This window comes from Gossypium raimondii, chromosome 6, assembly GCF_025698545.1.
Source record: "Gossypium raimondii isolate GPD5lz chromosome 6, ASM2569854v1, whole genome shotgun sequence".
NCBI classification, from domain to species: Eukaryota; Viridiplantae; Streptophyta; class Magnoliopsida; order Malvales; family Malvaceae; genus Gossypium; species Gossypium raimondii.
The window spans coordinates 41,987,164-41,999,047 of record NC_068570.1 but is presented as its reverse complement, the minus strand read 5'-3'; the positions used below and the strand labels follow the sequence as shown (position 1 = coordinate 41,999,047).

The 11,884-nt window shown below is 34.1% G+C and overlaps 1 protein-coding gene across 1 annotated transcript; it reads right to left on the bottom strand.

Annotated features, from left to right (window-relative positions):
* Positions 1-11,176: 11,176 nt before the first annotated feature.
* LOC105771985 (uncharacterized) lies at positions 11,177-11,590 on the bottom strand. The gene has a single exon (XM_012593350.1). It carries the CDS (start codon positions 11,588-11,590, stop codon positions 11,177-11,179), a length of 414 nt encoding a protein of 137 aa, XP_012448804.1.
* Between the last annotated feature and the right edge of the window lie 294 nt (positions 11,591-11,884).

The window sequence follows — 11,884 nt, the reverse complement described above, 5'->3', positions numbered from 1 at the left end:
AATTACCTCATGCCCATTCTGATCAATATTTGAGCCGCCCTTTTCGGGTTTTCAACTCAAATCCCCTTTTGTGTAAGGCGCCCTTTGCAGGTTTTCACCTTAGCCTCTCCATTTTCTTTTCTTTTTCTTTTTCTTTTTATCACTTTTATTTTTTATTTTGATTTTAACCCTTTTTTTTTAATCTGAACTCATAAGATTAGGCATGTCCTTGTTATCCCTTCTAATCGACGCTTTTCCAGATAAGGCCTTCAACATAAGGTCCTTCCCAACTTGGAATAAAGTTCTTTTTGTGTGGGAAGGATCTTTTTCAATACCAGGTCCTTCTCAAGGAAATCTCTAGGGCGTACTCTTTTTTGTGAGCTTGCATCATTTGCGTTTGGTGCATTTGACCATGATCAATAACTTTGAACATTCCTCTTCAATCAGAATTAATCCAAAAACTCAGAGAGCAAGAATCTTGTCTTAAATAGGCAATACCGCAATAGGCCCAGGAGAAAGGCATTGCCCCCGCGGATTTTTTTTTTTGCGATATGGCATTAATCATGAATAGACTGCAAACCTTTGATATTGTGTTGTTGTTCAAATTTAGTACATTGTCAGATATGATCTTTTTGGGGTTCCATACTGATATAGGATTCTTCAAGAATTTGATGACTGCCGATTTCATAACATTGGCTTATGAAGTAGCTTTCCCTCATTTAGTAAAGTAATTGACGATCACAAAGATGAATCGATGACTGTCAAACTCTTTTGGTGAGATCGACCAAATGACCTTCATGCCCCACATAAGGATAAGTCATGTATCCCAATGATTCTTTGTAGTAAGATTCGTTTCTCGACTTGTTCTACCATCCTTAACAGATCTAGAAATAGGATACGATCTATGTCATCTTCAAAGTCATGAGATCCCTCTAAACACATGTCTCGCTCAGAAGGAGATTCTGAGTCAGTAGCAGCGTCACTCATGACATTAATATCTGGAGACCCATAGTAAGCGCAAAAGAATATACAAAAGAATGTGTGAATTTACGAATAATTATTTGTACAATATAATTATGAATGAAAGAATGATGTGGAAGAAAATCCAAAAGAATGACATAATAATTACTCGCAAAGAATGAAAGAATGTTGGCTCAAAAATAAATGCAAAGATGTATTTTATTAGAATAATGATGTTCATACATGAGCCTATTTCACAAAGGAATTCCTATCATTTTTAGGCTAAAAATAACAAGAATGTTCTGAACATTACTCTAAATAAGCTCTAAAGACTACAGAGATTTCTTCCGCAATCCAATTACTTAGACGCTTCCAAGTTTATAAGGGTGGATATCTAACAAGCTCCCTTTTTAAGTGTGTCTTCATATACGACATTGACATGAACGCTCTCGAACTCTTCTTCATATGTCGTATTCATCCCATTATCAATGTGATTGGGTAGCAGATTTTCTGCGCTGGTGGCCTCATTAAATTTGACAATGCCAATATTAATAAATCTTTCAACTATCTTTTTGAATGCGGTGTAGTTTTCTATCGAGTGCCCCGCAATCCCTGCATGGTATTCACACTGAGCATTTGTGTTATACCATTTAGGAAATGGAGGCAACATTGGTTTCTGGTAGAAAGGGGACACCACATGTGCATTAAATAGGCTTTGATATAGCTTACTATATGATATCGGTATAGGCGTGAACTGAGACCTTTCTGTATTTACCTTCGTGTAAGATTCTTGCTTTAAAGGGCTCTGATGGTTGGTGGTTTCTGTCTGTGACCGACCCACAGTGATTGGTTTTGAGTGGCCCTTGTTATATCTGCCTTCATTATTCCCCTTATTCCCCTTCTTCCTTGAGACTTTCATGGTATGTAGCTGCTCTACCTTCACCTATTTTATTTCTACTGGATTGTCAAAAGCAACAGTATTAGCTAAATTGATCCTCAAATTGGATTCTGGGCCCGTCAGGTGATTCACTGATGTCGATATACCAGTTTGATATTGTCGGGAGCTGATAGTAAAGAATGCCCTTTGTGGACGCTCATCTAGCTGGACCTGGACATTTATCGGAGTACCACCTAGAGAATAAGCAAGATCCTCATTATCAACCCCAAGGTGGACCACCATTCTTTTCATTTCTTCTAACTTTCCAGCTAGCAATCAGTTAAATTGGCTCATCATAGTTCTCTGTAATTCTAGCATCTGATCTCTCATTTCCTGCTAAAATTTGGTCAATTACTTATGTATCTGTATCTGCATTCGCTCTAATTTTTCCAACCTTTGTTCCATTTCTCTAATCTTTGCTTGGATACCGTAAGGGTGTTGGTAAGTTGGTTGGTTTCTAAATTAACTGAGAAGTGATTTAAATTAATTAGAATCTTTTAATGGACTTTAATGCTATGTTATCATGTAATGCGAATGCATGAAATGAATGCATAAAGAGACGTTGATTCTGATTCAATTCTATTTAGAGAACTTTACTAGAAAACAAATCTCTTTACATAAAATGAATATTTATACGGCCTTGCCCTCATAGGCGAAGACATTCGAGCGTTAAGATAAATCTCACGAACTTTTCAAAAAGGACGTCTCTTCTATCTCCTTTTTGCTCGATTCGGGCCATAATTTGTTCCTCACTCATCCTCGTGATGCTCGTTGGCTTCTCTTTAAGAAAGTTCAGTGGCTCTCGAATAATCTTTGTCATCTTGAATCCTTGGGCAACGGAGCCATAGTCGTGTAGTCCTCCATTAAATTATCATCCTTCTCTTATCACGTGTTCTTGGACCATATTTGGACAACCATATTGTCATCCACTTTATCAAGAAAACCATTTTCTTATGACAAGCTCTCTATTTAGCAACTGAACGTAAATCAACACCTCTTTTTTATGATGAAATGAAATGCCATGTCATGCAATCAAAATAAAACACAAAAGGTCAGTAACATAGAAAATAATCAAGAAATAGAAAAACATCTATTCGAATATCTACCAGGGTTTAGTGCGGTTCTACCTAAGGTAAGCTCCTAAGGCTCATTATATGCGGTTTGGTTCTAAAGTAAAGGTACCCAAACCAACAGATTCCTCAATCCTCACCCATTTTAGGCTCATATGGATCGAGTTCGGTTCAGGGGAATACATTTCACTATGGCTGTACGGAGATGAAAATCTCACGAACACATAGGTACGGATGTATCCCGGAAGCAATCCACTACCCTACACGGAGGTAAAAACCTCACGAAGGCATAGCTTCTCACTCCCACTTAAAAGGGTAAGATTGTTCAACTCATGAAATGCATAATGCAAACAATATTTAAACAAGAAGATAATGAATGCAAAAGGATGTTATGAGTTTTTTAAAAAAAAAATATTTTCTCGACCATAAGACAAAAATTAATCAACTTTGTGGCTCGACTCTCTTATTTTAAAAAAGTCCCTAGTGGAGTCGCCAAGCTGTCGAAACCATTTTTTTGAAAAAAACAAAAATTTTAGGTTGTCGATCATGGCAATCATGGCATATTTACGTGCACATCAAACTATATAACAAAATACAACATGATATACATTCATTCATTAATCCATTTCATCAAAGATTTAATAATAGGAAGTATTTCATATCACACATATAGTCAACCAAATCGTGGCACAAAAGCATATAATACATACAACTCATACACAAGTCAAACGATCCCAGGCAAGACTTTTAACAATTGGACTTACCATTTAAGTACGTGCCTTGCTTGGCACTCCATTATTTTCATTTTAGTTATTCAGCCACACCAATTATGAATTTTAGACTAATTTAGAAAAGGGAAACCCCACACCTTAATTTTGAAATCCGAAACACTAAGCCATAAAATCCACACTTTTGCGCTTAAGCCTTAAATGAGCCTAGATTCAAAAACAACACTTAATACATAAAAATACAATTAAAAACCAGCCCTAAAATACCCATAAGGGTTCAACCAAAACAGTGCCACATCAACAAATTTTCCAGATCCGGAACGGTAAGTTTACTAACACTATTTTGACACGAAACGAGAGTGCGAATGAGATCTATCATCACTACTGACATTATTATCAACACCTACTATTAAAATAATGTAAAACATCAATAATCGGAAACCCTTCTAGGGCTTTAAAACATTCGGCCAACAGAATATCAATTAACAAGTTCGACACTAGATCTCACTAAAAAATTGCATTTACGCTTCCCGTTTCTTAGATTTGAGATGTGATCTTAAACAAAATTGAATAGGCATTACTCAGCTAAGTCAAGGGGTTGTTTAAATAGAGGAAAAAAGAAGGAAATATTGTTGTAAAGGTGTGACAAAAATAGAAAATACAGCATCCCAAAAGTGTTGCACAATGGGGCAGCACACCACAACAAACGGTAGCAAGAAAGGTTAATTTAGGGTGGCTCAAAGAGGGATTTTTTTATAGCGAAAGGGCAATTTTGGAGATAAAATTGGAAGTAATTAAAGGTGGCTTTGGTGATTGAAATAGAAGAATTAAAGGCTGGAAAAATGGCAGTAAAACATAAAAAATATTAAATCAAAGGGATGGCTCAACTATGGTGGAAATGCACTATTGTTTGGACGACATAAGGAAGCAAAGTGAAGAATAAAAATAAAATATTTTGGGAGAGGAGGGTTGGACGAAAAATGAGGAGAAATTAAATGAATAGGTTGATCATTATGTTAAATTTTTGTATTTAAACCTAGGGTTTCACTAGGTTGGGACAATACACTAAAAGAGTGAGAGCAAAAATAACAAAATTAATCAACCTACACGGGAAGGGATTCAAACTAGGGTCTCAAAGCCAATTAAACTATCTCCTTACTCACTCTTAATCATCAAATCAATAACACATTTTTTTGAAATAATTTTATAAAATTTAAACTAAAAAATTGAGATGTTAAAACTCTTCCCCTTTAAAAAAAATTTCGGCCTCAAAATTTACCTGATTCAAATAAATAAGGATACTATTGATGAATCGAGTACTCCGACTCCCAAATAGCTTCCTTGGTAACATGATTCTACCAAAGGACCTCAACCAAAGGAATCTGCTTCCTTCTAAAAACCTTAGTTTCACGATCTAAAATCTGAAAAGGCTCCTCCTCAAAAGATAATTCGGTCTAACCTCAGTCTCTTCAATCAGAACAATGTGAGTAGGGCCGGATCGATACTTTCTCAACATCGAGACATGGAATACATCATGGATGCGATCCAACTCTGAAGGCAACTAAAGTTGATATGCCACTGGACCAATCCTCTTAAGTATCCAATAGGGTTCAATAAACCTAAGGCTCAACTTTCCCTTGCGATGAAACCTCAAAACCTTTTTTGCAATAAGAAACCTTAAGGAAAACTTGAACACCCATATTGAACTCAGTGCCCTTCTATTTCAGATCAACATAAGACTTTTAATTATCTTAAATTTCTTTTAACTTGACCTGAATCAAATGGACCTTACCTTCGATTTCTTGAACCAAATCTAGGCCCAACATCTTTTTCTCACCCTATTAGGTCCAACATAAGGGTGTACGACACTTATGACCATATAGAGCCTCATAAGCTGCCATCTGAATAGTAGACTAGAAGTTGTTAATGTGTGATAGCCCGAAATAGGGCCTAATCGGAGTAGTGGTTTCGTAACCACAAATCTGAAGTGAAATAGTTTAATTTTATAAATTTTTATTAGTTACTGATTGATTGAAATATTGTGTGAAAATATGAATAGAAAATTTTAATGATTTAGTGCCTAATTGAATTTTTAGGACTAAATCGAGAAAAATGCAAAGTGTGTCTAATTAGTGATTAAATGACTTAATTGAATTATTGCATGAAATTTGAAGTGTTTATGTGGCAATTAGACCATAAATTAGTGATATGGACACAAAAGGGTAATTCTAGAAAAATATCTAAGTAATGGGTCAAGGGCATTTTTGTCCAAATTGAGAAAAAGATAAAATAAAGTGAAAATAAGTGTCCATCTTCTTCAAAATCAGACGTTTGCTGCCAAAAAAATTCATGTTACCATAGCTAGGGTTCTTGATTTTTCTAAGCTCAATTGTAAGTGATTTCTTGCCCCGTTTTTAATTATTTTCGTATTTTTATGCTTATTGATGCTTGAATTTCATGTTTCTACTATTTAATTTAAATGAAATTAAAGTTTAAAAATTGAACCATTCATGATATAATTGTAAATTGATTAGTGATGTTAGATAATGAATGTTTGAAGTGTTAATTACAAGTTTTACTAGATGAATTTTGATGAAAATGTTGAAAAAGGGCTAAATTGTGAAAGATGGTAAAGTGTGCATAAAGTTGTGATTTTGTGAAATTGAGGGCTGTTATGAGCATGAAATATGATTTAGTGAAGTTTGAAATTTAAAAATTTAGTGAATTTTATTTTTACGAGCTTTGGGACAAAAGTGGAATTTTTGAAAAGTTTTGGGGAAAAATGTAAATTTGCCAAAATGTTGTGTATGAATTGTATTTGAATGAAATGTTGATAAAATGTATTAAATTGTGTTAATATAGATCAAGAAAGAAGAAATAGTGGAAGTGATCGGGGAAAAGAGAAAGTTATCGACTAAATTACAAAAATAGTCGTTTAGCATCCGAGGTAAGTTACGTGTAAATAATAGTTATATTTTTATAAATTGTGAATTATATTTGATATGTGAATTAATATTCAATGTGGAAGGAAAATTATTCATGAATTATTCAAGTGTTAAAGTGTTGAAAATAAAGTGTTAAGTGTAAATTCCCGGTTGAACTTAGGAATAGAAGTGGATACAAGTGACATGTCACTAGAGATCGATGTTACTGTGTTACGTTGAGTCCCGGTGCTGGGTGATCTAGCATGTGTTGCGACACTGACGACTTGTGTGAGCAGGCCTGTGGACATTTCTAGTGTTATTGATCAGTGGTAGCTTCGGCTACGTTTCAGTGGTAGCTTCGGCTACATAATAGTGGTAGCTTCGGCTACATTTCAGTGGTAGCTTCGGCTACATATTAGTGTTGCACTTATGTGCTAAATCTCTACGTATCTGTGTATATTCCGAGTGTTCAACGGGATTAATAATGAGTTAAAGTGAATATGAAATGAAGTGTGTATGCAGGTACATTTGAAAAGAATGAGCATAAGTGATAAAGGTTAAGTGTGAAAATGTATATCCAAGTGAATTGGTAAGATTGTGCATGTGTAAGTGATTGAAATTGCTAAGAAATGTTTTGATTAGTTATATGTTAAAAGTGTTAATTATTAAATGAGTAATTATTGTTTACATGTAACTTACTAAGCTATTTATAGCTTACACCTTTCTTCTTTTCCTTTGTTTTATAGTGATTTGAACTTGGTCGAATTGGGGATCGTCGAAGCTCGTATCACACTATCATAATCATCTCGGTACTATGTGCTTTTCAAAATGTTTAAACTATGTCATGTATAGAGTCTTAATCATTTTGAGCATGTTCAAATGATATGGCTAAGATTAGCTATTGAAATAGTTAGTAAAAATTATGTTTTGGGTGTTATGTATGTTAAATGGTAACTAATTCAAAGAAGTAGTTTCTTTGACAGCAGCAGTGATGTGAATGTGAAAAATCACCATAAATATTAGAAATGGAATTAGAGAGTGAATTATATATGTAATTAAATATTATCAAGTCTATTTTTATATGAAAGAAACGGTGTAGGCAAAGGAATTCTGTATTTTGAGATATTTGAATTTTAGTGAGATAGGGTTAGAATGGTTTTTGAAGTCCCCTGTTCTGACTTTGGAAAATCATTATAAATTTTACAGAAATAATTATGGGTCATAATTTATATTTATAGATTTATTAGCGAGTCTATTTTCAAAAGAAACAAACGATAACCTTATATGAATTCTGTGCAATGAGATAATTTATTTTTAGTGCCAAGAGGTCAGACCTATCGAGCTGTGAAACAGGGGATACTTTAATGAATAAACTGTATTAATTGGCTAAGTCAAAAATTCTTAAAATTTTATGGTAAGTAGGAATATGAGTCTATTTTCAGGAAAAATTTACGAATTTAAATTTCGAGTTTCGTAACTTGAGTTATAAGTAAATTAGTGACAGTCGCGCAGGTGGTCAGTTTTGTTGTGAAAAATGAATTTAATTTTAAAAGCAAATTTTTATGCTCCGAATTGGTAAGTTAGATTGGATAACATCTCGTACTCGATTCTGGCGACGGTCTCAGGTAAGGGGTGTTACATAATGTAGGCGAACTCGGCCAACAACATATGCTTCTCCCAACTACGCTGAAAATTAATAACAAAGCTTCTCAACATATCCTCCAAGATCTGGATAACAAACCGCCTTCGAAAATACTAATGTTTAGAGCGTGAATATTGCATTAAAAGATATATAAATGAGGCGGTATTTGTAAGTATACGGGTCCAGTTGTAATATAGTTACAATAGAGTAGGTGAGTACTCCGATGATGGTACCCAAGGGAGGCTAATGCTAAATCAATTTTAACCTAAACACCAAAAAATCTAATTAATACTTGAAATAGCTTATATTACGCAATTATAAATAAAAGGAGTTTTTTAGGATTTTTATAATAATAAAATGTAACAAAAAATAAATAGCAAGAATTTGAAAAAGGGAAGTAATCAAATCTGATTATGGTAATTAGCTTGCTTTGGTAATCTCTATCAATTGTTGCTCCGGGTTCATTGTCAATCAACTAGTCAATACCCTAGTAGGATCTTCTAATACGCCCACTAAAATAACGAGTCAACAAGGACTACTTATCTTCTGACCTTACAGTCCAGACTGGCTTAGGGTGAAGGTGTTCATGGATAGGCCATACCAATTTAGGGTTAATTCCCACCTTGATGACTTCCTAGGGTCGTTAAGCCTAGGGTTTAGGTTCTTCCTTTCCCAAACAATTGATCCATTGAGTAACCCTACAAAATAGTTAATAAATTATAACTCCACTTGCTAATCCCCCATAGGGGGATTAGTTCCTCATGGTTCTTGTAAACACTATAAAATCGATATAAAGCATAATCATGATAATTGAATCGAAAGTATAAGGTCTAAGAAAAAGCCTAATTTGTATTATCAATAAAAGCGAATCCACAATAGTTGATTGTATCCTTAAATCAGATCTCTCGAAATAAAACAAAGAACAAACTAAAAATAAATCTAAAACCTAAGAAAAGAGAAAAGCTAAACTGGAATTAAAAGACAAATTCTAAGCTAAGTAATTGGTGTCTAATGTGTGACAAATGAACCTATTTATAGATTTATGGTAGTTGTCGTCCTTAACCTCAGGTTAGTACTATTTGATCCAATGATATTCTTATTTAGTACTATTTGATCAAGTTTGATATCACGAGTTAAGTCACACCAACTTTATCAAAGAAAGTACAACAAAATCAATAAAATTTTAAAAAAATAAGGGAAATTTAGTTTAGTTTTTATTTAAAAAAGGCATAGTGACAAATTTTACCCTTGATGTTTACATTTTTTGTCAATTCAACTCTTGTTTTTTTAGTTAAGCTTGATCATTAACCTTTCAAAAAGAATTAAAACGTTTTTAACAAAAAAAATCCTAACCAAAACATTAATTTTTTAAACAATGTTGATGTGTAAAATCATGACAATCTAAGAAGCAGACTCCTTAATAGTGTAGTCTAGATAGGAAATGGTGGAGTTACACTGAGGTGATGTTTGTTAAACTTGATGCTATTTGCATATTTAGATGCAACCGTATTATTCGTTAATCAGAAGGAGAAGCATTTTTAATAGTTTAGTAAACCCAGGAATCCAAAAAGAGCACTTTAACTTAAATGGTGCTTCACCAAGGAATATTATTATGAACGAGTGATAGTTGCACAAATTTGATGAATATTAAGTTAAATTCATTGAAGCTATTGATTTTCAATTTTAAAACATTAATTAACTTGTAATGCATTTTTATATAAAATTTAATTTTTTTTGAGTTGATTTGTCTACTTATAAATCAAATATTTATCTCTTAATTTTGCAGAAAATATCAATTGACTTATTTAATTTAAGTTATGCTATTTGAATGACACATAAATTTTACATTAATTTAAATATATATTTTTTCGACTTGAGGATTTTGAATAAATATTTAGATCATATTCATCACTGGGAGCCCACATTGCAAGTTAAAATTGGACTCAATGAGCCAAAGAGTAGTCTACCTTAGGAGAGCTTACTTAATTAGCATGAAGAAAGCAAGGGTTTTGGTTGAGATATAACAAAGGAATGTAAATGAGGGACACTTCATTAGGCGACCATAGCAGAGATTTTGTTGAATTTAAACACTTATTTTTTATCAATGATCTCTTTTGGTTGGTTGATACACATCAACTAGGTATGGATACTAATTCTATTGGTTACCAAGAATTATATACATATTTATTAGATTTTTACTTGGGAGAAATTATTTATTTTGAAGTCCAGTAATTTGCCTAGGCTGCGCAGTCTATTCACCTTTGATTGAATAAATTTGAGAGCTTTTTTCTGTTAAGAAAATGAAGTTGATATGAATAATGGTTAATTGATTCAAGTAAAAAACAGTAAATATATACACAGGAGTATAGCTAACAAGAACAACTAAGTAACTAACAAGAATAACTAACCCTACAGCTAATTACACGTTGTTAACTAATTTCTAACTAACTTTACATAAATGCTTATATATCAAACGAATATTCTCAACAGGCCCCCTCAAGTTGGAGGATGAAAAATGTCTTTCATTCCCAACTTGGATACTAAGTATCTGTGCTGAGAGATGCCTAATCCTTTAGTAAGCAAGTCTGCCACTTGCTCATTTGTGGAAATATGTTTTGTGACCACGTCGCCCTGTTGAATTTTCTCTCGAATAAAGTGACAATCGATGTCAATGTGCTTGGTTCGTTCATGAAAGATTGGGCTCGAAGCGATTTGTATGGCAGCTTGACTATCACAGTGTAACAACATAGGCTTAGGAACAGGGTATCCCAACTCAGCCAATAATCCTTTTAACCAGATCAATTCTGCGACAGTAGTGGCCATGCTTTTGTATTCTGCTTCTGCAGAGGATCTAGACACTGTGGTCTGTTTCTTAGACTTCCAGGAAACCAAGGAATGTCCTAGCTTAACGTAATATCCAGTGACAGACTTGCGAGTCATGGGGCAAGAGGCCCAATCAGAGTCACAATAGGCTTGGATGTTGGTGGTACCTTCAGCTGGAAGAAAAATACCTTGGCCCGGATTGTTCTTGATGTATCGCACAATGCGCAAGGCAGCTTCATAATGCTCTTTTTCGGCTTGTGCATAAACTGGCTAAGGTGCTGTACGCCAAAGGCAATGCCTGGTCTAGTGTTGGTGAGATATAAGAGTCTCCCAATTAGTCTTTGGTAGACGCTCGCATCAGCTAATTCTTCAGTGGCATCATGTATGTCCAGTGCAGCATCATAGTCCAAACTGGTCATTTTTAAATTCTGCTCCAGAGGTGGAGGCGCGGGTTTAGCATTAGTCAAACCAAGATCAGCAATGAGTTCAAGAGCATATTTCCGCTGATTCATGATTGTCGACACCATTTTTATGAAATTTGAAAAATGGGAGTCACCACCGATCTTTTATTGTGGTGTGATCGGATCACCTTGAAAATAATTTTAGGTCTGCGAATTTTAAGAAAAGCGGGTTCGGGAGTCGGTTACGCACGAGGAAGGGTTAGCACCCTCGTAACGCCCAAAATTGGAACCAAATCGATTGTTTAATGTCTTAATGTCAAAATTTTGAAAAGATTTTAAAATACGATCTTTTTATTCTGAATAAATTGATTAATAAAACACTCCTATTTCGAAGAAATAAAATGTCACACCCAGTGAGTT

Bases quoted from the DNA above. Each gene is read 5' to 3' on its own strand.
- LOC105771985 (XM_012593350.1), bottom strand. From the start codon at position 11,590: ATGGTGTCGACAATCATGAATCAGCGGAAATATGCTCTTGAACTCATT.